The sequence below is a fragment of the Microtus pennsylvanicus genome, chromosome 9, assembly GCF_037038515.1.
Source record: "Microtus pennsylvanicus isolate mMicPen1 chromosome 9, mMicPen1.hap1, whole genome shotgun sequence".
NCBI classification, from domain to species: domain Eukaryota; kingdom Metazoa; phylum Chordata; class Mammalia; order Rodentia; family Cricetidae; genus Microtus; species Microtus pennsylvanicus.
Genome location: NC_134587.1, coordinates 688,005 through 715,594, shown reverse-complemented (window position 1 = coordinate 715,594; position 27,590 = coordinate 688,005). Strand labels below are relative to the sequence as shown.

At 47.5% G+C, this 27,590-nt stretch overlaps 1 protein-coding gene across 5 annotated transcripts in view; it reads left to right on the top strand.

The window, feature by feature from the left end:
- Positions 1–4,387: 4,387 nt before the first annotated feature.
- The window catches only part of Slc43a3 (solute carrier family 43 member 3), a 30,659-nt gene continuing 7,456 nt past the window's right edge, over positions 4,388–27,590 (top strand). For 2 of the 5 annotated variants that reach the window (XR_012911760.1, XM_075984674.1), the window contains exons 1-10: positions 10,252–10,345; positions 11,067–11,421; positions 11,743–11,872; positions 14,072–14,118; positions 16,581–16,657; positions 16,860–16,952; positions 20,480–20,619; positions 24,605–24,699; positions 26,160–26,366; positions 26,568–26,687. Coding sequence is in view for 4 of the 5 variants with exons in the window: in XM_075984674.1 (XP_075840789.1) it covers positions 11,238–11,421; positions 11,743–11,872; positions 14,072–14,118; positions 16,581–16,657; positions 16,860–16,952; positions 20,480–20,619; positions 24,605–24,699; positions 26,160–26,366; positions 26,568–26,687 (1,093 nt within the window). In the remaining variant the exon portion in view is untranslated. Of the gene's footprint in view, positions 4,468–10,244; positions 10,346–11,066; positions 11,422–11,742; positions 11,873–14,071; positions 14,119–16,580; positions 16,658–16,859; positions 16,953–20,479; positions 20,620–24,604; positions 24,700–26,159; positions 26,367–26,567; positions 26,688–27,590 lie in introns of those variants that run through there. The other 3 variants (XM_075984676.1, XM_075984675.1, XM_075984677.1) reach the window with 3 other exon arrangements.

Below are 27,590 nucleotides of genomic sequence, written 5' to 3'. Positions count from 1 at the left end.
CCAGAGCCATGTGCTGGAGTGATTTGTCCTTCCCACAAACTCACTTCCAGACCTGGTCAAGATGAGGAGAGGTCAGGACGGACGGACAGCATGCTTGGGGGGAGGGCAGCATTTGGTCTCCCATTCCACACGTCCCCAGGAAAGACAGGAATCAAAGCAAGACTATCCAGACTTGTTAGGCAGAAATAAAGGTAGATCACAGGCTTAAGAAAAGGGAGTCTTAAGAACAGAAAGCAGAAAGAATGCCCTATCTCAGGTGAAGTGTGTTTGGAGATCTGAAAGAAACAGCGGGCATTAGGACTGGGGAGGTCTTCCATCTCAGTCTCCCTCAGGGTCACACAGCTAAGGGCCTTGTATCCTGTGGCCCCTCTGAGGTGGCATCCTGGACTCACTGGCTGGCAAGGGTACTAGGATGCTTGGGATCTCAGTGAAGGTAAGGAAGCATTGTGTGTGTGTGTCTGTGTGTGTGGGCAGAGGAGGGCTACATTTTAGCTCCTGTAGCCATAAGTCACCCTGTGCCCCCCACACTGTCCTGTCCCATTCGGGGCCTTATCTTGCAGGTCTCAGTCAGCAAGATTTTCTGGCTTGCTCTCATCGGGCTCCAGAAGCCCTTTGAGAAAAGGGGGGCTGAGACCCTGAGCAGGAGCTGAGCAGCAGGAGTGAGGGGGTAGAGACAAAAGTCTGAGGGGTGGAGAGCTGGAGAGAAGCAGAGAAAGAAATGATTGGAAAGAAAGGACCAAGTGAGGAGAGAAAGACACATGGAGCCGGGGCAGGAATGGGGAGAGGCAGGTCGGGTGTTCGTGGATGAAAAGACAAAACAGAGGACAGGCAGCATCAGAGGACAGTTTACTGGAATTCACACCGCTCATATAAAGCAGGGGACCGGGGCTGCAGAGGGCATGCTAAGTGGTGAGCTGCACACCCCAGGTTGGAGCAGATGACTCTGTGAAGGGTGAGGTGCATGCCCTAGGTTAGCTTCTAGTCTCTGAGTCAGAGTGAGCGTGGGGTGCAGACCAGCCCTCCTCTTTCCAGAAAAGACAGCAGGGAGGGGACAAAACAAGACAGAGACGCAGTAAGTAACTAATCAACAAAATAACCCTGTAAGCAGAGCTCGCACAGTTGGCTGACCATTCAACTTTGACTAAAACCAAAACCGGATCTCTCATGAGAGACATGATCGGGAAGCCAGGCCCTCTGCTTTTGGCCTCTCGGTTTAGCTCAGGAGAACAAGGGATGGCTCCTGGTCACGTGTTTCTTCTCAAACCTTACGAAGCACTCTCACAGTGTTTCTGCTCCTAATCCTAAAGAGATGGTCCCTCTTGTCCAGAAGAAGGCCCTCTTTAGAGGCCCATCCTCTTAAACAAAACTGAGTTCAGTGTGCAGGGCCAGAAGGACTCTAGCCATTTGGTGCCTGGGCCACACAGCAGTCATTACAAACCTTTCTAGGCTCAGTGGAAGGGCACAGAGCCCTGGAGCATCTCCAGGGGGTGTGACTCCCCTAAATCCTCTCTATTTCCTAGAGCAGTCCAGAGTGAGGCTGAGTCATGTGTATGGGGGTAATCTTCCTGGGGCTCCAAAAAATGAAATAACTTACATGAAAGACACAGACTGCCACAGGAGTTAAGGCAATTAAGAGTCTAAGAATCCTTTCATTTTGGCCAGGGTGACCTAGAGTGAGCTAATGCCTCAGTCTCTTGGTGCTGAAGCTCCGGAGTACAGCGTTTTTAAAGGCTGAACCCATAGAAACCACAATTCCATCAATGTTAGATGAGGGTCAGCATAGCCTTGAAACATCTGCCGAGCTGGAATACCGTGGTTATTTCAGACACAACGTGACGGTTAATTTTGATTTTATACATTTTCAGTTATCTTTGTTTAGTCTGTATAAACTTTACTCCTTCTGGTTAACACTGCTGGTCCATGGTCAGGGTCACGGTAATCCCCAATGTGTTGTCTAGGCAGATGTGGCGGCTGCGGGGTGGAAAGTTGAGACGTCTAAGCAGACACAAGTGGAGTCAGGACACAATGACGTTGCCTTCATCATTTCAGCTGTGTGAGCGAGGGAGACACAGACCATGCGAGACGTCTCCGTGATGCTGTCAGAAAGCAGTCTGCACCCTTTCCTTCTGTGGCTAGTGATTGATACCTCTGTCAGCCCATTCCCAGAACTCATGGTCTGCGCAGTACTTGGGGGCAGGCAGACAAGTTCGTTTGTTAGTTAAGAACATCAGCTGAGGGCCTGGAGAGATGGCTCAGTGGCTAGGATCTCTTATCACAGTTGCCAAGGACCTGGTTTGGTTTCCAACACCTATGTGACAGCTCACATCCATCTAGAACTCTGATTCCAGAGGATCTGACACATCTCTTCTCACCTCTGAGAGTTCCTGTATGCATGGATCGCACATACAGACTCAGGTACACATGCATACACTTGATAAAGTATTTGTAAAAAGGGGATCAGCTGAGTCAGAGCACCCTGGTTTGTACCCCACTTTACCCAGCTGATCTTGGAAAGTTGCTGAATCCCTCTGGGTCACAGCAGGGGAATATAATGAATTTAGCATTATATTGGAACTCTTATCCTTGGGGTTATTTGCTGTGGAATATTCCTTTACACTGTGTGAATACGTGTTGCTGTGATTGGTTTAATAAACAAGCTGACTGGCCATTAGCTGGGCAGGAAGAAATTGGGCAGGAGAGCCAGACTAGGAGAATTCTGGGAAGAAGGAGGGCAGAGTCTGGAGTCACCAGCCAGATGCAGAGAGAGCAGAGCATAAATAAGGAATACGGGTTAACTTAAAATGTAAGAGTGAGTTAGTAATAAGCCTGAGCTATTGGCTAGGCATTTACAATTACTACTAAGACTCTGAGCGATTATTTGAGAATGGCTGTGGAATAAGAAAACTCTGCCTACAGTTATTATTAACCAAATGAGAGAACAGGCACAAAGCTCTTTAAAAAGTGCCCAATATACAGTGAGCTACAATATTCACTAAAACAAAATACCTGAGATAATTAGCTTATAAAGAAGAAAGGTGGGAATGTGGCTGAGTTGGTGGAGTGCTTAGTATCACAAAACCTGTGTGTGGTCACCATTACAGGATAAAACCAGGCCTGCTGGTGTACACCCGTGAAAAAGCACTGGGAAATAGAGGCAGGAGGATCAAACGTTTGAGATCATCCTTAGTTCTACAGCAGCTTTAAGGCTGATTTGGATCCATGAAATCCTGTCCTTAACAAAGGGAGAAACTGGAGCTGGAGGTTAAGTGGTTCAGATTGCATACTGCTCTTCCTGAGGTCCTGAGTTCAATCCCCAGCACCCACCCACATCAGGTGGCTCATAACTGCCTTTAACCCCAGCTACAGGGGCTCTCACACCTCTGACCTCTGCGGGAACTTATGTTCATGCACACATACCCCTCCCCACATACGTGTAATTAAAATAATAGAAATAAATATTTCAAAGTGGGGAAGAGGAAGGCTAGCCAAGAATGATAGTGGCCTGGAGGCTGAGGCATGTGTCTGAGGCCAACTGGGGATACACGGTGAGGCTTTGAGAATAAACCAAAAGGGAGTGAAAGTAGGAGAGGCACAGGGCTCAGACATCCTCATCTGAGACTGAGGAAATTCTCTGTCTGAGGCCACTACTTATCTCATGGCCTGGCAGCAAAGAGGAAGGGGTTGAGATTTCTAAATTCCTTTGGAGACACAGCCCTGGAGACCTAAGGACCTTCTGTGAAGACCTACCTCCTGAGTGTTCCAGCACTTCCCAATAGCCCCGTATTCTGTGAAGAAGCCTTTAACTCACGGGCCTTTGGGGGACGGTCCATGGTAAACTCTAGCACACAATCAGTGGTCACTGAAGAGTGGGCACCACAGATGCCACTCCGTGTCTTCTCACTGTGGGGGTCACACAGTGTGCGCCAGCCGCGTTCTCAGAGTTACAGGTATAGACATTTTTAGCGGTCTGATAAGAGTTACCCGCAAATGTCTCCTTGATCAGCACACCTATCTGTTTAAATCTGGAAGGCCCAACATAAGCTCATGGTCTCAATGCTTTGTCTCCAGCTTGTGTTAAAATTTTGAAGACCGTGAAGCCTTTACGAGGCAGGAGCTGGCTGGTGGAAGTAGTTATGAAGATTTTCGGGGTGTAGTCCGCCTGGTACTTTCTGCTTCCTGGTTCATCCCGGTATGGGGGTCTCCACTGTATGCTCTTTGTGCTCTGAGGGCTACCATGCTTTCTCTGCCATGAGGAACTAAATCATCTCTGACCCAGTAAACCCAGACACAGCTTCCCTCTTTCGTTTCTGCCACAATGACATGGGAAGTTCCTGATGGAGAGAATCGTATCGGGAGTGGGACGGTAACTGTAAGAACCCCAAATACGTGGTACTTACGCTTTCAGAAGTGATTGTCGGGAGGACGGTGTAAGAGCAGATGTGCAGGCTACAGAAGCTCACGGATGCCGTAAGTAGAGCTTATTGTGCAAATTCGGTGCTGTTCTCAAGACCAGCACGCTGTGCACACTGTGTTTACAGCCTTCAGATGGGAGCACAGACCCCACTGGAAACGGAACCAGAAGCTATTCATGTGACGTTCTGACAAAGAATCTGCCTAATCTAAACATTGGAGCAAGGCTGGATTCAAAAGGAAAAGTCTAATTTATCCGGTCGATCAAACTGCACGGCCGCATAGCACCCAGGCTGGGGCAGGGTTGGGATTGCTGTTGGCGAGATTTACCATGAGATCCAGAGCAAAGAATGTGGAAAACATAGTTTGGTGAGTGAGGCGTTGGAAGCGTATTTACAGCGTGGGCTGTTAAGAGAGTTCAGCACCATACAGAAGCCCCGTGTTGGGTAGCTCACAATTGCCTGGAGCTGCAGCTCCAGTGGGGTCCGGTGCCGCTGGCTTCTTCTCGTGCATACATCAACCTACATGCACACGAACGTCATCAAAGATAAAAAAAAATCAACATTAAAGAAAGAAGCCCCCGGCATCACCTGAACAATAAGAAAGGGCCTTGAGGTTTCACCCATCAATGGGCTTGGGAGAAAAATTGCAAACAGCATGTGAAAGACTCTCCACAGAGAATTCCTGGAAACAGAGGGCACCAGGGATGTCCTGTTTGTAGAGAGCCTTCTAGGGTTGCTTGCTCAGGTTTAACTGTGCGGGCTTTTAAAGGCCACCGCAGTCGTGGTCCAAAGGTACCAAGCTACGTCTTGGGCTGTGGTGATGACTCTAGTTTCCGTCTAGCTCTTACTGTTTCTTAATGTCCTGAGATGTGAGTCTTGGCCACTACCGCGGCGAGCACAGCTTCGCCTTCTCGGCCATGGCAGACTGAAGTGCCTCTGAGACCGCAAGCTCAAATGAATAGTTCCTCATTTGAGCTGTGTCTGTCGGGTCACCTGTCACCGCAGCACAGAAAATAACTGATGTGATGTGGGAATGAAGCGAAGGAGAGAGAGTTAGGGAGAGGGCTGGGCCCCAGGGGACTCATGAGGTCAGCAGCATTGGGCCTGGTGCTCCTGCCTCTGCCCCCAAAACTCACTGTGACTGGCTGCTGTATGCATGGCTGTGGTCTCCGGCAGTGTCCACGAGGGCTGGGCTGGTGATGTGACTGGCCTGAAGGCCTCTCCAGTGCCTCCTTGGGCATCTTTCGTATCCTTCTTCCTCTGAAAACAAAGATCTCCTAGAGCAGGGCAGCCTCCTCTTCACTCACAGCCCTGCCCTGATCAGAACCCTTTTTTTATTTATTTATTATGTATTCAATATTCTGTCTGCATGCATGCCTGAAGAGGGCACCAGACCTCATTACAGATGGTTGTGAGCCACCATGTGGTTGCTAGGAATTGAACTCAGTACCTCTGGAAGAGCAGGCAATGCTCTTAACCGCTGAGCCATCTCTCCAGCCCCCTCAGAACCGTTTTTGAACAAACTAGGAGATTGATCCCAAAGAGCCTAGGTCTGTGGTTCCCTGTCCTTCCTGTCCACTCTTGTGTGTCAACCAAGTTCCTGCCAGTAGCACACAGGATAATTGGTTGGCTGGTCAACAGGGTCCCTGTCACAGGGGAGACGCAGATATCTATCTCAGGGGACTGCTTCTGCACGATGAGGCTCTTTCAAGTCCTTACTGATGATACGGTGACCCTTTCCCCATTTATTTTTTGTTCTTATTTTTAAGAATAATTTTACTTTTTGTGTATGAACATTTTGTCTGAATGTATATCTGTTTACCACGTGTGTGTGCCTGGGGCCTGTGGAGGTCGGAAGAAGGTGTCGTATCCCCTGGAACTGGAGTTAAAGGTGTTTGTGAGCCACCATGTGGGTGCTGGCAATGAACCTTGATCCTCCTCAAGAGCAGCCAATGCTCTTAACCACTGAGCCTCTCTCCAGCCCTACCCATTTATTTCTTTGTTAGTATAGGGCTACTTTATAATCCTTCTAAAATCTCATTTCCTTTTTTTTTGATTAGATTTCTTCTTGATTTTCCCATAATTAAATAATTTTTGTTAACAACAATATTAGCCAGTGTACTAATTGGGCAATTTTCATACATTATATGTAATCCATACCACAACCTGACTAATTTTATGGATGAGGGGAGAGGAGCTCAGAGAGACCAGTAATAGGCTATCATCAACACACTGCAGAGATTTTTTTTCCTGGCATTACCTCAGGAGGATGGGAATTTTCCTTACCATTGGAAATGAAAAGGAAAATATTTCCATTTACCTTTTGCTTTTTAAACTTTCAAAGCAGGCTCTCTCCACCCCCTTTTTGAGACGATAGGTGGGAAAACCAAATATTTGAATTCTCACAAGCCTACGTTCTGAAAGGCAATGCGACAGCTACTCTCGGTTGTCAACTTGACTACAGTCAGAAGTAACTAAAGGCCAAGAAGCTGGGTGCACTTGGGAGGGACTTTTCTTGGTTGGATTATCATAGGTGGGAGACCCACTTTAAATCTTTAATACACCCCTTACTGATGTTTAGCTGTGTTAGTTCATCCTATCAGTTCTGTTTCTTCGAGAACACTGCCTCGTTTGTATGCCTGGTGTGTCAGAAAGCAGAGCCCTTTATGTGAAAAGGCTCACAGTTTATCCATCACGAAAGGAGGTTAAGAAAGGGTTTGTGTGCCGGGTCATGGTGGTGTTTAATCCCAGCACCCTTGGGAGGCAGAGGCAGGAGGACTGTGTGAGTTTGAGACCAGCATGGTCTACAGAGCGAGTTCCAAGGCAGCCAAGGCTACACACACACACACACACCCTGTGTCAAAAACAAGGCAAAACAAAATCAAGAAAAAAAAACCCCCCAAACAACAACAAAAGTTGTGGACCCTCCCCAGGGAAGAGCAACTGGGGTGTAGATTATTAGGGGGAGAGGGGACTGCTCTGGAAGGTGGGAGGGGGAGACTGAGGACCTGACCATTGCTTGTACCAGGAGTATCATCTTATTTATTTATTTAGAGAACGAGACTCACACAACCCAGGCTGGCCTTGAATTTGCTGTATAGCAAAGGAGAGTCTTGAACCTCTGTGTCTTCTGCTTCGACCTCTCATGTGCTGGGACTAGAGGTGAGCATCTTCATCCACAGAGATGAGTTTGGAACCCAGGACTTCATGCTGCACGCTAGCCAAGCACTCCGTCGAGCGTTTCACTCCCAGAGATACGATTTAACATGCTTCTTTCATTTTGTCTTATGTAGCTAGCCACACAAGTCCATGCGACGTCCGTGGCTTTTATCCCTGGAGCCTGGACTAGCCCTCCACTGCTGGCTAACCGGAAAGGATATATACAGTTAAGTAGTGTTATCAGTATTATCAAATGAGAACCCAGATGGGCTGATGGGCTGATGGCACAGAGGTAGGCAATGCCTTAGTGAGAGATGAAGACCTGAGTAGCCAAGGATGGGCAGGACAGAGAGAAAGAGATGGGATCAATAGGACGTGATTGGTTGATATGGGCTGAAGTCCAAATACCTCCCCCAGGTACCGGCTCTGGCCTAAGTCTTGCCACTGTCCTTGCCAGTGTCTGCCTCGGTTCTAGAAGGTTCTTGCTTTGTCTAGGCTCTTCCCTGGCCCCATGTTTTTGGTTGGAAGTATTATGCTGGCTTCTGCTTGGAGGAACATTCTCTCGCTCTAGTAATCGGCTTTCTTTGTCTCCTTGGCTTGAGAAGGAGCCACTTGAGGGGAGGCTCTGGGTCTCCTGAATGCCAGTTCCCGGCACAGAGTCTGGTGCTTACATGGGTTCACCGAACCAAGCAAGCAATCAATTGAAAAAAAAAAAAAGGAATGGAGTTCAGGGGAAGGAGGTGAAAGGAGAAAGATGGGGATGTTGGTACCTAAGTCAGACCTTGTTATAATCACTCCTCTCTCTGATGTTACAAGAAAAATCCTCACTGGAGAGCAGCTGTAGGCTGATCAGAGCAGCAGCGACCGAAGCAGCCAAGTCTCAGAACATTCTAAGTTCCATGCTTGGCATTGTCCATCGGCCGTGTTTCTAGGGGCAGTGCCATCTGCAGTCGACTGGGGTGTAGGGTGGAGCTTCTACTTGAGAGAGGCAAAGACTATACTGCTTAGTCTAGGGTTGCCTATCCTGAGCCCTGTGCTCTAGCCCACTTGTGAGCTGTGCCTTCCTGCCTGCTCCTGCTGATTTGCATTCTAAATTCTCTTCATCTTGACTTTGACCTTTTTTTTTCTGTTCTTCCTTTGCTGTTTCCATTTCCTTATCCACCAGGTCCTCAGGAGAGCGAGGCGTGAGCCCAGGGCAGAAGTCTGGGCTTGCATTCCTATCAGTGCCTTTGTGGCTTGCAGGGAAAGAAAATCTTGCATTGTGCTTCCTTTTGTGTTGAGTTGTATTTTTAGGTCCCCATCCTCACCCTCTTCTGTTTTTGTTTTAATTTTTGAAGAAATGACTTGTTTTCGGCAATGTTCAAATATCTGATGTCAAGCTTGGGAGAGTTAAGAGCAGGAGTTTGGGAGTCAGGCAGATTTCACTCCGTGTGGCATGACCTTGGGCAAAGTCCTGTTAGGACTGCTGTGTGGCATGACATTTGGCAAGGTCCTTTTAGGACTCCCTACAAAGCTCCCTCTCTGACCCAGTGATAGGTATGAGCTGGAAATCCTGCTTCTCTGCTTCAATGGTACTTCACATTCCTCAAGCCTCCTCGAGGTCGGCTCCAGTCACTAAGATGCACCCACTATACAGGTGGGGCATCTAGGGAGCCTGTCTCGTTCAGCCTGCCACCTCTGAAGTCACTGCGGTTTAGGATGGCAGCACCTCCCCTCTGCAGTAAGTCACTTGAGTAGCCTTTTTTGATACTTTGTTATTGGCGGTGATCTGGAAAACACTAACGGATGCTGGCCTTCCTACAGTCTTACTATCTATTCCTTGGAGCAAGCAGTGAGCCAGGAACCTGGGCATGGGGTCTGCAGCTAATACACAAGAAGCCCTCTTTCAAAGGAGAGGAGAGCGCCGTGGTACAGTTGAGAAGGACATCAGCTCATTTGCTGTGGGCTGGAGTGAGCACCGCAGCTGGTTAGGCCGACCATCTCATGCTGATCACAAGCTCCGATGGGCAATTATAAATGTCTTTGATTAATAAAAAATGGGATGATGAATGAATAGTTAATCAACGCAGTCTGGCAGGAAGCCTTTCTCAGAACCTGGGAGGCAGCCGGGGGTGGGGGGGGTGCGTTTGTTCCTCAAGGGTTGGGGGAGCAAGGAAAGGGGTTCTTGGGGTAAAAGGCAACCCATGATGGTTTCTGTCCTGATCCCAGCTCCCTGATTTTATGGTGGGGTTTTCTTGGCAGCTCTGACTATGAGCTTGGAGCGGGCGTGAGCTGATGAGTGAGTGGGAAACTGTTTTGTGCCCACCCAAGTGGGCAGTGTAAAGAGCCGGAAACACGATGTGCATGCATCCAAGAGCTCTGAGCTGTGTCCCTTGATCCCCACGGCTGGACCAGTGCCTGGGACCTGTGTTAAAACTGTCTTGGTTAGAGGCGGCCGAGGCAGGGTAGCCTAAAGGCTACCCCGTCAAAACAGAGCAAATGAGACCCTGTCCGGATCCTAGACAGCTGTTGAGGAAGGAAAAAGAAGAGGTTTGAAAACACACACACACACACACACACACACACACACACACACACACACACACACAAAACCACGAAGTGGTGGAGACAGGGGGCGGGTCCCAAGCCCTTCCGGGAGGGGGCGAGCGAGAGGCGACAAGCAGAGGACTGGGAGGGGCGACGACGGCAGGGAAACCCAGTTTTGGCGCGCGTGCGGAAAGAACTGTCTTGACTAGCAAACTGAGGAGCGTGAGTGCGACCACGAGTAGGACCGGGTAGGAGAGCAGGCCCGGTCAGGGCGGCCTGGGCTGGGCAGGGCAGCGGTCTGGTGGCGGTAGGGCTTTGGGGACAGCGATCTGCGGGAGAGCGGCTGCGGGATGGGGCCCCGATCTCTGGGCCTGGTGGAAGTTGATGGATGTTAGCAGAGGCAGCAGGGAATGGGCTTGTGATCCTAGACAAGGGTCTTGTTGGGATATTTTTGCGTAGTGACCAACTAACTAGCCTGGCGACCTTGAGACAAGTACACAAAACCTTGAGAAGTTTTTATTTCACTCTGGCGCATTGAAGAGATCCAGCTGCTACACCGAGCATTTGTATGATATACCATGCCTGCTCTTGTAGCAGACTGTGTTCAGATGTTCAGGTTACTGGTTTCTACTTTAGCTATTGATATCCTCTCTCCCCCATACTTTGGGCAGAATAGTCTTTTCCTCTACGGCATGCTTTGCCATCGAGACCTACCTTTCTTCGCCTCTTCTTACTCATGCGTGGTTTCACAGATGCCTTGAATTAGAGGGGACGTGAACAGTATTGGTTTTGTTGTCTTTTGATTTTTGTTTTTCCATGTTTGGGAATGAACTCCAGATACAAGCCACATCCCCTTGTCATGTATGAAAGTTTTCACTTCCCAAAGCATCGTGCCCTACTCCTGAGGACCACTTCCCACCGCTTTTCCACAAGCTTCCAGTACCAGGCTGTTTCTGCCTTCTTTTCCAGGATCCAGACATTTAAACCATTCCATGGTTCTCCTGGCTCAACCCAGAGACAGCTGGAGCAAGAGGCCTCTTTGGATTTGAGGGCTTGCCAGAGGAATTTTCCACACATCGCTACCAGCGGCCTGTCTCAGAAGTTAAGGGGAGGCTTTGTGGATCCACTTCACCTCAGACCATGGCAAACCGGGGCCTGCCCCTTTACTTGGCCACTCTCTTGACTGGGCTGCTGGAATGCATCGGTTTCGCTGGTGTCCTCTTTGGCTGGACTTCACTGGTGTTTGTGTTCAAACAAGAAGGATATTTTGCAGAGCCCTGTGAACAGGACTGCACGCTCAGGAGCAATGCAACCGGGCCCCCTGGTAAGGACAGCGATGGTTTCTTAAAGGAAGTTGAAGAAACTGGTTCCTGGGAGGTGGAAGAGCGTGGGGAGGACCCCATTCCCAATTCATCTTGCCAGCTTTTCTATGAGGGAGGGGCTGTCAGAATCCTCTGTGCAGAGGGTATCAAGGAAGGAAGTATCAGATTTTGAAGGGGCCCTTAGAGACCACTACATTGTAATACAACCTGATAGCTAGTTTTCTGATCAGCGAAGCAGTTCAAGACAGAGGGGAGCGTTGTGTGGGAACTAACCTGGTGGGAAAGTTAGGCGATTCCGATTTTGGATCACATTCCTTTCCCAGGCTCCAAAGCTCAGGATGAGAAGTTCTCACTCATCTTCACCCTGGCATCCTTCATGAACAACTTCATGACCTTCCCCACTGGCTACATCTTTGACCGCTTCAAGACAACTGTGGCCCGCCTGATAGCCATGTAAGTCTAAAACTCCAGCCTGGGCAGACGTGAAGGAGAAGGGCCTCCCTCTTCCTACACCCTTGGTTCCCTTTTCTTTGCACCTTCCCCTATAGGCAGTAATGTATTATCCTGTTACATGCTCCACTTCCTGAGAGGCCAGGCTTACAAAATTAACAATATGTTCAGCGATGCTATCCGCTTTCCTTGTCTTATCTGATTTCCTTATCTGATTTCCTGGAATCTTTCCCAGTCTCTTTTCCAGCAGGGCCTCACGTCTGGGTAGCTCAGGCTGTGTATTTATTCTCCCCTGTGCATCATTTTCTGGGTAACCCCAACGGTGGAACTTCAGGTTGCCTCTGACTAAGATGACTCTTGTCATGGGGGTTTCCCTTGCAGATGAACCAAAAACCTCAAGCTGCTTTTGCAGGGTTCTGCTGCCTCCTGATTACTCTAATGCTCCTGGCCAAGTTCACTGATAAGCAGGGGCTGCTGATCCCTGGTGTAGCCTAAAGCAGGGGTACAGATGTGAAGAGCTGTCAGGCTGGGAAAACAGAGTAAAGCAAGTTTCTTATACTTTAAGCTTTCTGGAGAATAGTGAGCTAAGTCAGACAAGCTTGAATTTTTGTTTCCTTTTGCGTCCTTTGAACTTCTTTTTTATGGTATGGCTTTCGTTATCTATGTTTACAAAGTCCTCCACCTCTCAGAGGGCCCTGGAACCTTAGGATTTTTTTTTTTCCAAGAATCACTTGAACTTGGCTGTTTTTTTTATACTGCTGGAAGTGGAACCCAGGGCTCCATGCCAGCCAGGGAAGTGTCTGCTTCTGTCCTGGTTACTCTTCTATTGCTGTGGTCAAATAATACAAAAAATAAACAACAACAACAACAAAAATGACCAAGGAGATTTATAAAAGAAAGCATTACATTGGGCATCTGGTTCCAGAGTCTATGATGGTGAAGGAGGGCATGACCGTAGGTAACTGCACAGCAGATAAATGCTCACATCTGGATCCACAAGCAGGAAGAGGGAGTACAATTGGGGTGACTACAGGCTTTTGAAGTGCCACAGCCAGCCACCCGTGACACCTCCTCCAACAAGGCTGTGCCTTCTGTCCTTTCCACCAACTGAGAACCAAGGGACATAAATGTGAACCTATGGGGGGCATTTTCATTGAAGCCACCACAACTTCTAAGCCACACCCCAGCTGTGAACTCAGCTGCTTTGCGTTTGGAATCTAGATCAGTCTGATCCAGGTACATCCAGCCTTTCTCTCATTGCAACACCAAGTTGTCACCTGAACTCTCAACAACCAGAAAGTCCAGTCACACATACACACACAATCTTGATAGCATTTTTGCTCTGTCTATGATTTTGTGAGTTCAAATGCGTAGTAGAAGTTCTTGGTTGCATGTGGTCACTAACCATTTCCTTCTCCAGAAAAGAACCACCGAGGCCCAGAGAAAGGCAGCGCCTCGTCCAAAGTCCTCTGTGGAGGAGGAATTAGAATCCAAGGTTTTGATTTGCAGATTAGGCATCAACCCCTTTCCCAAGTGGTTGGCCTCAGGACAAGGGGGCCTGCTTGGGCTTTGCCCACCGTGCTCCTGAGTCTTGTACACATCCCATTGTTGTCAGCTGAGCTTATTAGCCAGCACTTCCCGGTTTAGCCCTAGAGCCTGGGAGGAGCAAAATCCATGTCTTAATGACTTTCCTGTGACGAGGAAAAAAATACCGTGATAAAAGCAATTTAAGGGAGGAAGCCCTTTCTCATGGTTCCAGGCTCCAGTCCATCATGGTAGGGAGGTCCCAACGGCAGGAGTCCAAGGGAGCTGTTGACATGCATCTGTGGCCATGCAGAGGACGAATGCTGAGCTCACTTTCCTTGTTTTATGTAGTCCGGGATCCCCTGCCATGGGAATGGTTCACCCAAGTCAAGATGGGTCTTCCCATATCAGTTAATGTAATCGCCTCAATGCCAGGCGGTTCTAGGTTCTTATCAAGTCGACAATTGAGATTTACTCTCAAACCATCTGTGGAGACAAGTCCACATCTCAGTCTACCAGGACTGACTTCTCGGGTGCTGAGAGGCCTCTCAGAAGTGTCTGTGTCTCTGGAGTTCCTTGGCTGAGAATGCTGTCGAGTTCTATCCAATGTTGGAGGTAGAGCAGGTTCCTGGTTGATCCTCAAGTTTCTTCTTTTAATTGGATGCTTCTGTATTTCAGATTTTTCTACACTTGTGCCACACTCATCATTGCTTTCACCTCTGCGGGTGAGTGCCCACAGGTGGGTGGGAGAGACAGGCTGGGGGAGGGGGTGAGCAGAACAGGTGCCGAAGGCAGAGGGCCTGTGGTATTTTCAGAGATGCATGATTTGAGAGTCCCTAAGAGTTGCCGGGTTGTTGCTTGTCTGTGAGACGTTTATTCTACTGAGGAAAGAATTGTATCTACACGGCATTAAAATGCTTTTTTGTTGTTTTGTAACCTGCCAGGTAATTCTGAACATATCTTCAATTAGCAGAATCAAAATTGACAACCCTATTGCACACACACACACACACACACAAAAAAAAAAGAAAAAGAAAAATGCCTCCAATGATTACTATAAAAGTCTGGAAATGCCAGTTGTCTGTCTTCTTCCCTTTGTTATGGGGAACAGAAACTGAGATGAGAGAGAGAGAGAGAGAGAGAGAGAGAGAGAGAGAGAGAGAGACTAGGCCTAGCTTGGGGTTCTGAAACCCCAAAGCCCACCTCCCCAGTGACCACTTCCTTTAGCAAGGCCACACCTCCTAGTTCCTGTCAAGTAACCCCACTCTCTAATGACCTAGCATTCAAATATATGAGCCTATAAGGGCCATCCTTATTCAAACCGTTACACCAGCCCAGCCCAGCCCAGCAAAAGTCGCTCTTCCTCCAAAAATCAGGACTTTTATTCTGGAGTCAGTATTGAGGTTAGGGTGATTTTATCGTGAAACTGGTCCCCAGTCTTTAGCTCATTAGGAGATGTACATTTGTTAATGGCAGAAAGTGAATGGCAAACAGCGTGAGTCATCTCTAGAATCATCTCTTTCCAGAGCTTCCCTAGACTGAGGACAATGGTTTCGTAAAGGATGCTAAGGGTGTCCTAGTGGGCAAAGGTGCTTGCCATCAAGTCTGATTCCCAGGACCCACATGGTAGAAGGAGAGAACCAACTTCCAAAAGTTGTCCCCTGGCCTTCGCAGATATACCAGTGTGTGTGTGCACATCACACACACACACACACACACACACACACACACACACACACACACAAATGTAGACCTGCTGCCAAAAAAATCCAAAAACAAACAAACAAAACCCCCAAACTGAGATTGCTAGCACAGACCTAATATACCAACAAGCTTTGGATTACCTGGTGCAACAGGGTTTCTCTGTGTAGCCCTGGCTGTCCTGGAACCCTCTCTATAGATCAGGTTGGCCTTAAATGCAGAGAGATTCACACACCTCTGCCTCCTGAGTGCTGGGATTAAAGGTACAGGACGCCCCTGCCCGGCCAAATTTGTTCCTCTTCAAAGTCACGTTTTCAGTGATTTTGAGTCGTGTAGAGATGACTGCAGAACACTAACATGTTGCTCACATGTCAGTTTTGCTGACTTGTTGGGTTTTGTTGTTGTGTTGTTTAGAACCAGGAGCACACTGGTCTCACATGTCAGTTTTGCTGACTTGTTGGGTTTTGTTGTGGTGTTTAGAACCAGGAGCACACTGGTCTCACATGCCAGTTTTGCTGACTTGTTGGGTTTTGTTGTTGTGTTGTTTAGAACCAGGAGCACACTGGTCTCACATGCCAGTTTTGCTGACTTGTTGGGTTTTGTTGTTGTGTTGTTTAGAACCAGGAGCACACTGGTCTCACATGCCAGTTTTGCTGACTTGTTGGGTTTTGTTGTTGTGTTGTTTAGAACCAGGAGCACACTGGTCTCACATGCCAGTTTTGCTGACTTGTTGGGTTTTGTTGTGGTGTTGTTTAGAACCAGGAGCACACTGGTCTCACATGCCAGTTTTGCTGACTTGTTGGGTTTTGTTGTGGTGTTGTTTAGAACCAGGAGCACACTGGTCTCATGTGCCAGTTTTGCTGACTTGTTGGGTTTTGTTGTTGTGCTGTTTAGAACCAGGAGCACACTGGTCTCACGTGCCAGTTTTGCTGACTTGTTGGGTTTTGTTGTTGTGTTGTTTGGAACCAGGAGCACACTTAATTCCATGCAGCATCTCTAATGCCAGTCTCGCCACAAAGGCAGCTCTCAAAGCTTCACAGAGGGAACGGTCACAGGCATCTCTCTCAGTTTCACAGGCCCCAGTGAGGCAGGGCAGAGTCTCTTGTGTCTCTGCAGCAGGGAGGAGAGTGGGGCAGATTCAGAAGGTTGCTCAAGGTTATGGTCCTGCATGGTTTTGAGGCTGGACTTGGGGGACCGATTCCCGCAGTGATGGAGCAGGCGTCTGTGGTATAGCAGAGACCCAGGACCATCTTTGGTGAGGAGAAGAGGGTCTCAGGACATCTCAGCAGGCACGACTGGGTAGTCTGTTGACCATTCCCTAAAGCCCTCAAAGGATACCAGCAGGCTGCTGAAATGAACTCCAAGTATTTCTGAGAATCTAAACCTGGTAGGAGCTGGAGCCTCCTGGAGCAGAGAGGAGTGTGTACAACTTCAGGGGCTCTGGGCTGCAATGAGATCACCACTCCTATGACTTTTATGGTTCCAGACACTGCCCTGCTGCTCTTCCTGGCCATGCCCATGCTCGCAGTGGGAGGGATCCTGTTTCTCATCACCAACCTACAGGTGTGAGCTTGTTCCCCTTATCCCAGGAACCTGGGAGAGATGGGGACATCATTTGTTTCCAGAGGGGTTGACCCAAACCAGGGTGGGAGGAACTGGGGAGAAAGTGGTTTGGATATTAATCATGTCTGGCCCAAACTGGGTGCCAAGGAGGGAAAATAACTGTTCCATGATTAAATAAATCAGCTCGATTTGTCCTTCCCAGATCGGGAATCTCTTTGGAAAACACCGCTCAACCATCATCACCCTGTACAATGGAGCGTTTGACTCCTCCTCCGTAGTCTTCCTCATCATTAAGGTAAAAATACCCGTAGCTGGGCTCAGGGGACAGTCCAGGGACTGACTCCTGTGTGGGCACAAGCACCCACGTTAGAGTTCCAGAGCCCGCGTGAAAAAGCAGAGTGTATGGATGTGTGCTTGTAATCCCGGCGTGGGTGTCGGCAACAGGCGATTCTCTGGGCTAGCTTCGTTCACGTGGCAAATCACAAGGCCAGCGAGAGACCCTGTCCCCTGAGGAATGGTGCCCGAGGCTGTCCTCTGGTTTCTGTACACTGTCACCTACATTGTCACACCTGTAATACTATCACTCAACACTTATTGAGCCCCCGAGCCCTTATTTATTCCACATCCTGTCCTGCAATGGTGTCTGCCAGCTTTCAAGGCATAATTTAACTCCCATTCCTTAGGTGACACAGTTGAGTCTCAGGTACCGCGCTGGTAACCATGGGATTTGAACTTGCACCAAGGCCTGTCTTTTTCTGGGGGTGAGCTGTGATCACTGAGCTACCCTCTTTACGTTAAGACTATACTCTCTTAGCTAGGAAGGAAAATGTGATCATGATATCCTTGAGTCAGGGAAGGACAGAAACTGGGGACTCTGTCGGAGGGGGCATTTCCTGAGTGAGCTGCAGCTTTGGGAAGGGGTAGGAAGGGCCAGTGGGGACCTTGGAAACCACACAAAGGTCTTTCTAGTTCTTCCAAGGGCTAGCCATGAATGTCAGAGAACAAACAGTTGGCAAGGATGTTAGTAGCCCATTAACAATCATTCTGCTAATGGTTTTGTTTTTATTAAATTAAATTAATTAATTGTTGTTATTATTTAAGACAAGGCCTCTTCAGCTGGCCCAAGACTCACTGTGGAGTCCACTTTTTTCTCAAACTCGTGATCATTCTTCCTCAGCCTTCCAAGTGCTGAGATTATAGTCATGTGTCACGATACCTAGCTTCGAGTAATTTGGTTTTGAGACAGCATCTGACTGTGTAGGGCAGGCTGGATTGAATCTTGGAGCCCAGGCTAGCCTCAAGCTCTCTGTCTTTCTGCCTTAGGCTCTCCAGTGCTGAGGTTACAGGCAGGAACCACAGACCTGGCTTTGCTAATGATTTTAGTGTTTGTCATTGCTAACAGCTTTATCTTGCTACTGCCTTATGTCACCCATGGGATGGGTTCTGATTGGGCTAAGGTAACCACGGCAAGCTCTGTCTCTGCCACCAGTGACGGATGGAGCTGGGCTTGTCATAAAACCCCTGCAAATGAGATGAAGCGGGTGTATAGTGCCTAACTTGAGGGGACGTTTCCTCCTTGAGGAAGGGTGAGAGCAGAGTGGAAAGAAAACCTTGAGGCTGGGACTAACCCAGTAGTTAGAATGCCTGCCTCGCATGCACAAAGCCTGGTTCAACTCCCAGCACTGTATAATCAGGCTGGGTATCACGCCTGCAGTCCCAGCACAAGGCAGAGGAAGGCTGGAGGACCAGAAGTTCAAGGTCATTTTATGCAGTGAGCTCCGAGCCTACCTGGCCTATCCAAGACCTTTTCTCAACAACAAAAGCCTTCTTCCCCTCTTTCTCTGCTCTTCCTCTTTGAAGGCTGCAGTGGGATGGAGGGTGTGGGAGGTGACACTGCCATAACCACCCTTTGATTACGAGGTGACCAGTGGGGAGCAATAGGAGGGAAAGCGGTGGACCCCAAACTGCTCAGGCTGGCACTCTCTCTGGGCTTCGGTCAGACCACCCCTGGACTCACGAACCTCACTTAGTCCTGTGAGCACCTTTGGCAGAGTCTGAGTTGCCCGGGGCTCGCTAGACCCTCTGTGGCTGGTGCAAGAGCCACGTCCCAGGTTCCCTTGCCTTGATGTATCTCCTCTTCAGAGCGGGGAGGGAAGAGCTGGGGCAGGAGTGGGAGTCTTAGTTCAATAGGTCTCAGCTGCTTTCTCTGTGGCCTCTGAGGTTTGTCTCACTTCGTGGTTTCAAACCTGGAAGTTGAGGAATTTAGAGGTTCCCTTTGTTGTGTGAGTCACTCCGGGGAACCCAGGGAGAGTGGCCCTGTGGCTTCCCACAGATGTCTTTTATAAGCTGAATTCCTTTTTTTTAAATAGTCTTTTTATTATTATTTTCTACTAAAACTTTCTTTTCATTTACATACCAACCACACTTCCCCCTCCCTGACCTCCTCCCATCCCCTACTACCTTCCACCCACCCTCTTCCCATCTCCCCATCCACTCCTCAGAAAGGGTAAGGCTTCCCCTGGGGAGCCAACAAAGTTTGGCATATCAAGTTGAGGCAGAACCCCGCACCCCTTCGAGGCTGAGCAAGGTATTTCTCCATAGGAAATGGGCTCCAAAAAGCCAGTTCATGCCCTAGGGATAAATCCTGGTTTCCTGCCAGTGGCCTTACAGACTGCCCAAGCTGCACAACTGTAGCCCACATTCAGAGGGCCTAGTTCTGTCCTATGCAGGCTGCAGGCTCCTAGCTGTCAGTCCAGAGTCCCTGAGCTCCCACTAGCTCAGGTCAGCTGTCTCTGTGGATTTCCCCACCATGGCCTTGACCTGTTTGCTCATTTAATCCCTCCTCCCTCTCTTCGACTGGCCTCTGCGAGCTCAGCCCAGTGACAAGCTGGACTCTTGTGTGAAGAGTTGGCCGGAAGGACGTCTTGCAATTGGAGAGGAATAGCATTAGACTAAAAGATCTCAGAGAGTCATATGAGGAGGTGCCACAAAGCTGCTTCCTGGGCTCTAGGGGAAGGATGGTGAGGACCAGGAGTCCTTGGGCAGCTCTGGGAGGGCGGGAAGGAGGCTGTGCTGGAGCTTTTTAGAAATGCGGCTTCCAGCTTCTGCCGCCTACACTTTTCACATGTGATAAAATACATATAGCATAAAATATGCTATCAGGATTAAAAAAAACTATCTATTGATGTGGTGTGTGTGTGTGTGTGTGTTGGGGGCTGGGCAGAGCATGTTGGCGGAGGTCAGAAGACACCTTGAGGGAGTCCATCCATCGTGTGGGTTGTGGGCGAGAAACTCAGATCACCAAGCTTGGTAGCAAGCACCTTCACCCAATGAACCATCCTGCTGACCCATAACCAGTTTTTAAGTGCTCAGGTTAGTAGTATTAAGTACATTTATGCTGCTGAGCAACCAGCACCATCCTTCATCTCCAGAAATTTTCATGTTATAAAATTGGAACCCTGTACCTGTTAACACAAGTTCCTCATTACTCCCACCCCCATTCCAACCTCTAACAATTGCATTCTACTTTCTATATGAGACTACTGACTATTCCAGGAATCTCTTGTAGGTAGAATAATACAGAATTTGTCTTTCTGTGACTGGCTATCTTCACTTGATGTCTTGTTCTCAAGGTTTATCTGTATTGTGCCATGATAGCCTTTCCCCTTTAAAGGCCAAATGATACTCTGTCAAGTAGCCATATGACATTTTGTTCATTCGTTCACTTACCCACAGACACTTTTTCTCTCCACCTTTGACCATGGTCTATAACACTCTTGTGAGCCCTAGAGTTATTATGATGAGTTGTTCCTCTCTCCATAGCTCCTTCATGAACGCGACATCAGCCTCAGGGCTTCCTTCCTCTTCCTGTCTGTCTGCAGTGTCTGGCATGTTGGACGCACTTTTCTCCTGATGCCTCGGGAACATATCCCCTACCCACTGCCTCCCAACTACAGTTATGGGTAAGCATGATTGGCCAAGGCCTCACCTCATCTGAGGCAGGAAAAAGGAATGATTGTGTGTGTTATAGAAGAGTGTATTAGTTAGCTACTCCTGCATGACAAGGATACCGTGCATTTATTTTTCCTTTCTTCCTTCCTTCTTAAAAGAAATTACTAATTTTTATTTTATATGTATGAGAGCTCTGCCTGTGTAAATGAATGTGTCTCATGTGTGTGTTTGGTCACAAGTAAGTGTCAGATCCCCTAGAACTAGAGTTACAGATAGATGTGAGCTGCTGTGTGTGCTGGGAACCAAGCCTGGATCCTCTGAAAGAGCAGAAAGTCCTTCTAATAACTGAATCATCTCTCCAGATCCTAAGGATTTATTTCTTACATCAGAGCCAGACTTGGATGACCTTATCATTCATGCCTCTGATCATCTGATGTGTTAGCTGGGAGTTGGCTGGTCTGTCATGCCCTAGCTGACATTGGGTTTGGAGTGACAGGCATGAAGGTGTCATAATCTAATGCTCCAGCAGGCTTGCTTGGGTGTGCACACGCAGTGGTTCCAGGGTTCAGAGAGGGGGCAGAAATGCCCACGGTTCTTTGGAGCTTCAACTTGGAATTGATGTGTCACTTGTATGCTACATTGATGTGTACTTGTATGCTACATTGATGTGTCACTTGTATGCTATGTTGATGTGTCACTTGTATGCTATATTGATGTGTCACTTGTATGCTACATTGATGTGTCACTTGTATGCTATGTTGATGTGTCATTTGTATGCTATTTTGATGTGTCACTTGTATGCTACATTGATGTGTCACTTGTATGCTACATTGATGTGTACTTGTATGCTACATTGATGTGTCACATGTATGCTACATTGATGTGTACTTGTATGCTACATTGATGTGTCACTTGTATGCTACATTGATGTGTACTTGTATGCTACATTGATGTGTCACTTGTATGCTATGTTGATGTGTCATTTGTATGCTATTTTGATGTGTCACTTGTATGGTACATTGATGTGTACTTGTATGCTACATTGATGTGTCACATGTATGCTACATTGATGTGTACTTGTATGCTACATTGATGTGTCACTTGTATGCTACGTTGTGTCACTTGTATGCTACGTTGTGTCACTTGTATGCTACATTGATGTGTCACATGTATGCTACGTTGTGTCACTTGTATGCTACGTTGTGTCACTTGTATGCTACGTTGTGTCACTTGTATGCTACATTGATGTGTCACATGTATGCTACATTGATGTGTCATTTGTATGCTATGTTGATGTGTCACTTGTATGCTACATTGATGTGTCACTTGTATGCTATGTTGTGTCACTTGTATGCTACGTTGTGTCACTTGTATGCTACATTGATGTGTCACATGTATGCTACATTGATGTGTCACTTGTATGCTACGTTGATGTGTTACTTGTATGCTACATTGATGTGTCACTTGTATGCTACATTGATGTGTCATTTGTATGCTATGTTGATGTGTCACTTGTATGCTACATTGATGTGTCACTTGTATGCTACGTTGATGTGTTACTTGTATGCTACATTGATGTGTCATTTGTATGCTATGTTGATGTGTCACTTGTATGCTACATTGATGTGTCACATGTATGCTACATTGATGTGTCACTTGTATGCTACGTTGTGTCACATGTATGCTACATTGATGTGTCACTTGTATGGTACATTGATGTGTACTTGTATGCTACATTGATGTGTCACTTGTATGCTACGTTGTGTCACTTGTATGCTACATTGATGTGTCACATGTATGCTACATTGATGTGTACTTGTATGCTACATTGATGTGTCGCTTGTATGCTACGTTGTGTCACTTGTATGCTACATTGATGTGTCACATGTATGCTACATTGATGTGTACTTGTATGCTACATTGATGTGTCATTTGTATGCTACGTTGTGTCACTTGTATGCTACATTGATGTGTCACTTGTATGGTACATTGATGTGTACTTGTATGCTACATTGATGTGTCACTTGTATGCTACGTTGTGTCACTTGTATGCTACATTGATGTGTCACTTGTATGCTACGTTGATGTGTCACTTGTATGGTACATTGATGTGTACTTGTATGCTACATTGATGTGTCACATGTATGCTACATTGATGTGTACTTGTATGCTACATTGATGTGTCACTTGTATGCTACGTTGTGTCACTTGTATGCTACATTGATGTGTTACTTGTATGCTACGTTGTGTCACTTGTATGCTACGTTGTGTCACTTGTATGCTACATTGATGTGTCACATGTATGCTACGTTGTGTCACTTGTATGCTACGTTGTGTCACTTGTATGCTACATTGATGTGTCACATGTATGCTACGTTGTGTCACTTGTATGCTACGTTGTGTCACTTGTATGCTACATTGATGTGTCACATGTATGCTACATTGATGTGTCATTTGTATGCTATGTTGATGTGTCACTTGTATGCTACATTGATGTGTCACTTGTATGCTACGTTGTGTCACTTGTATGCTACGTTGTGTCACTTGTATGCTACATTGATGTGTCACATGTATGCTACATTGATGTGTCACTTGTATGCTACGTTGATGTGTTACTTGTATGCTACATTGATGTGTCACTTGTATGCTACATTGATGTGTCACTTGTATGCTATGTTGATGTGTCACTTGTATGCTACATTGATGTGTCACTTGTATGCTACGTTGATGTGTTACTTGTATGCTACATTGATGTGTCATTTGTATGCTATGTTGATGTGTCACTTGTATGCTACATTGATGTGTCACATGTATGCTACATTGATGTGTCACTTGTATGCTACGTTGTGTCACATGTATGCTACATTGATGTGTCACTTGTATGGTACATTGATGTGTACTTGTATGCTACATTGATGTGTCACTTGTATGCTACGTTGTGTCACTTGTATGCTACATTGATGTGTCACATGTATGCTACATTGATGTGTACTTGTATGCTACATTGATGTGTCACTTGTATGCTACGTTGTGTCACTTGTATGCTACATTGATGTGTCACATGTATGCTACATTGATGTGTACTTGTATGCTACATTGATGTGTCATTTGTATGCTACGTTGTGTCACTTGTATGCTACATTGATGTGTCACTTGTATGGTACATTGATGTGTACTTGTATGCTACATTGATGTGTCACTTGTATGCTACGTTGTGTCACTTGTATGCTACATTGATGTGTCACTTGTATGCTACGTTGATGTGTCACTTGTATGGTACATTGATGTGTACTTGTATGCTACATTGATGTGTCACATGTATGCTACATTGATGTGTTACTTATATGCTACATTAATGTGTCACTTGTATGCTACGTTGATGTGTCACTTGTGTGCTATGTTGATGTGTCATTTGTATACTACAATCTCTCGGCTGAAGCAGTTCACGTGTTTAGCCTAGGTGATGTTGAGAAACGGGCATAGTCCATTGCCAGGGACAAGACAGAGGAGGTGGATGCCACAGTCACGTCAGCTGCCAGCTATAGGGAGCCGAGGCGCCATCCTCAGTTTCTGCTCACTTGCTGTTGTGATGCCCCATGTGCTCTTTGAGTTCCATTCTCATGGTCACCTTTCCCATGCCTTGCCTTTGCTGTCCAACTCTGAAAAATGAGGCTCTGAGGGGTAAGCTGGAGCCCAATGGGAAAGAGTCAGAGCTGAGATGTGTAGCAAGATCCACCCTCTTCCATGTTTCCTGTGTACCCCAAACTCGTCTGCTTATGAGAATCAATCAGATCATTGCAATAAAAAAGAAAACAAAAATGGAAAGCTGGCCCTTAGCCAGTAGACATTCTGATGTACTTGGCCTGGGCTGCTACTTGTCCAATAAGGTTCCATGTGCGGTACAATAAGGATCCCCTTCACTGTTGGCTCTGGTCTGGGTTTGATCCAGCTCGCTCACAGTGCTTGGCCTGACTGCCCGGGCTTCTGTTTCCTCAGCCTGTGCTCTAGGTTTGGCACTAGAAAGGAAGAGAAGGAAGAGGCTGAGCATGAAACCAAGGAGCTGCAGTCAAAGGAGCTTTCGTCAAAGGAAGGTGAGTTCTATTGGTTTTCCCACGTCTCCCACAGACACTGGCAGCCCCGTGCGTGTCTGCTCTTAACTCCGGGACATCTTCCCAGGGGCTCAGAATGAGGCCAGGCCAGTCATGGAAGGTAGTGTTTCTTTCTTCCCTTACCCACGCACTTCAACTCTCCTTACGCTGAAATTTACCTTCCAGTGCCCTGATTCGCACATCCTGGTCTTGACTCTCCTGGGATCCCAGGGCACCAAGGCTGCCATCTGCGTCTCCATTTCTTTACGTCTCTTGGATCTGACCCCTTTCCATCTGTCCCCTCTTCATCGCTTCCTCCTTTCCCTCTTCTGTCTGCTCTGGGTCTTTGGTTATGAATATTATAAACCATCTCTGGCTGCAGTAGAAGTAAAAATAGGAGGAGGGAGGAGGGAATGGAGGGAGGCAGGTCAGAGGGCAGAAGTAGCAGCTGGGCAGGAGAAAGCAGTTTCCAGAGCAGGGCAGTTAATAGAATTACATTGTATTTGAGATTGTTTTTTTTTTCTTTCTATATGAGCAGATTTTAGCTGTTCTTGGCACACAAAAAACATGGGCAACAATATGAGATGATGGATATGTTAATTTGCTTTGCCATGGCAACCATTTTACTATCTATATGTACCCGATGACAGCATGTTGTATGCCTTAAATACACACAATGAAATTTATTTGTTAAAGAATAGGGGCCGGGGATGTAACTCAGTCAGTAGAGCCCTTGCCTAGCATGTGCAAAGTCTTGGGTTCAATCCGAGTACTGCATACATCTGGACATCGTGATAATGGGATCAGAAGTTCACTGTCAGCCTTAGCTACATATTGAGTTCAGTGCCAGTCCTGGCTACATCAGACCCTGCCTCAAACCATAAAAAGAGTCAGAGGACTGTGGAAGGCTCACATAGTCAAGAGGAAAGTGAGTTGCCAGGCTACAGAGGTATGAAACCAGGCTGCCCCTTGGCATTCATGTAGTCTTTAGCCAGCCTACCTTCTCGGGTCAACTGGTTGAGGAACAGAACATTTAATTCATGGTCTCGATGGAACTAGGAGTAGCAGGGGAGTCCCAAGGAAATGAGAGACTCTGGGGCCAAAAGAAAGGCAGGGGACACAGAACAGGCCAGAGCAATAGCTGTTCATCACTAGTCCGCACTGTGTCCTTGTCTTTCATCTTACCAACCTGGCTGAGAAAGATCAGGAAGGTACAGTCACTGAGTAGACTGTGAGAGACAGATCAAATTTCAGGACGCAGAAGAACAGGAGGAGAGCCATCCAAGGTGGAAGGACAAGATGACAAAGCAGGGTGGAGGGGCAGAGGGAGTTTAGGTCGCTCATGGAAGACAAGCATGGAAGGTGAGCTCAGGCCTGAGACTGTCTTGTGAAGGGCCACTCTGGCCCATCCAGCCTCTCCTCTTTCTCTGTCACTGATGCCCACATCTTTGTTTCTCCATCAGAGAGCTCTGGACCAGGGCAACAGCAGCAGCAGCAGCAGCAGCAGCAGCAGCAGCAGCAGGAGCAACGGTCTTTTCGAAGCTGTGCACTGTCACGCCGGTTCATCTTGCATGTGATGTGGCTGTCCACCATACAGTTATGGCATTACCTCTTCATTGGCACTCTCAACTCTCTGTTAACCAGCTTGGCTGGTACTGACAGTGTGCAAGGTATGTGGTGGGCTTCGAAGCCGTCTCCCGGTTGGTCTCAGGTAGGGACTCAGGAATAGGTGCTGTGCCCGTGGAGTCGTGTGCTCCAGGAGGGTTTCTGAGGGCCTGGGCAGTGGGGCTGGGGAAGAAAAAGGCAGGATGGGAGAGTCTTCTCTTGTACATTACCCTGGAAATTTCTCCCTGCCCAAATCCTCTCTGCAGTCAGCACATTCACAAATGCCTTCGCCATCACCCAGTTTTTCGGGGTGCTTTGTGCCCCCTGGAATGGCATGCTCATGGACCGTCTTAAACAGAAGTATCAGAAGGAAGCCAAGAAGACAGGTAAGACTGGGAGCCAGGAGTGAGCTCTTCACAGACTTCCACACTCTGCTTATCTTTGCTTTAGTCTTTCTCCCTGAACTCGTTCATCTAGCATTCAGCCCTTGGTTATCCATGTTGTGGCAGGCACAGTACCAGACCTGTGAGGACCTATCAATGGATGAGACAGGTGTTTCTTGTCCTCCGAAGCTGTTCCTAATCCAGAGGGTGGGGCAAGGTAATCAGGTAGTTACCATCCACGCGTTGTGGCAGATGGTCCGTAAATGACCGAGTGTTGTGTCTACGATGAGACAAAATCACACCCACAAATCCATTCTGTATCTGTCTTTATTGTCTACAGACTACATGAGAGAGTCAGCACTTCATTGTATAGTAGGTTTTCTGTTAGGTGGTTTTGTCATCCCCCCTACTACCCCATGTGAAATGTTCTGAGCACATTTGAGCTAGCATACACTGAGCCACGATACCCCATAGGCTAAGTATATTAAATGCATTTTCAAATTGACGGTATTTTTGGTTTCTGATGTAGCTTCACTGTGAGTCCGAGAGCCTCTGTGAGCACGCAAAGGGATTTGGATACTGAGCAGGCTATATTTCCTGTTCTGGGTGAAACAAAGTTGCTAAGGAAGGCAGAGGGAGTGGCTCCTAAACCAGGATGGAAAACACAAAGACTTGAGGAAAAGCAAGGGGCCTGATGGTGGCTGAGGGGCACCATGGCATGGCAGTGGTGAAAGAACAGGCATTCAGGAATCTGGATCCTTCCTGCAAGCGATTGAAGCTAATCAGAATGTAGAGTGCACGGGAGTTGCAGGAAAAACTTGGGGAGATCATGAGAAGGATCCTACTCACTGTGCCTTAGAGGGTTAGAATGAGATCCTTAGGTGTGACTGGCAGAACAGAAGGATG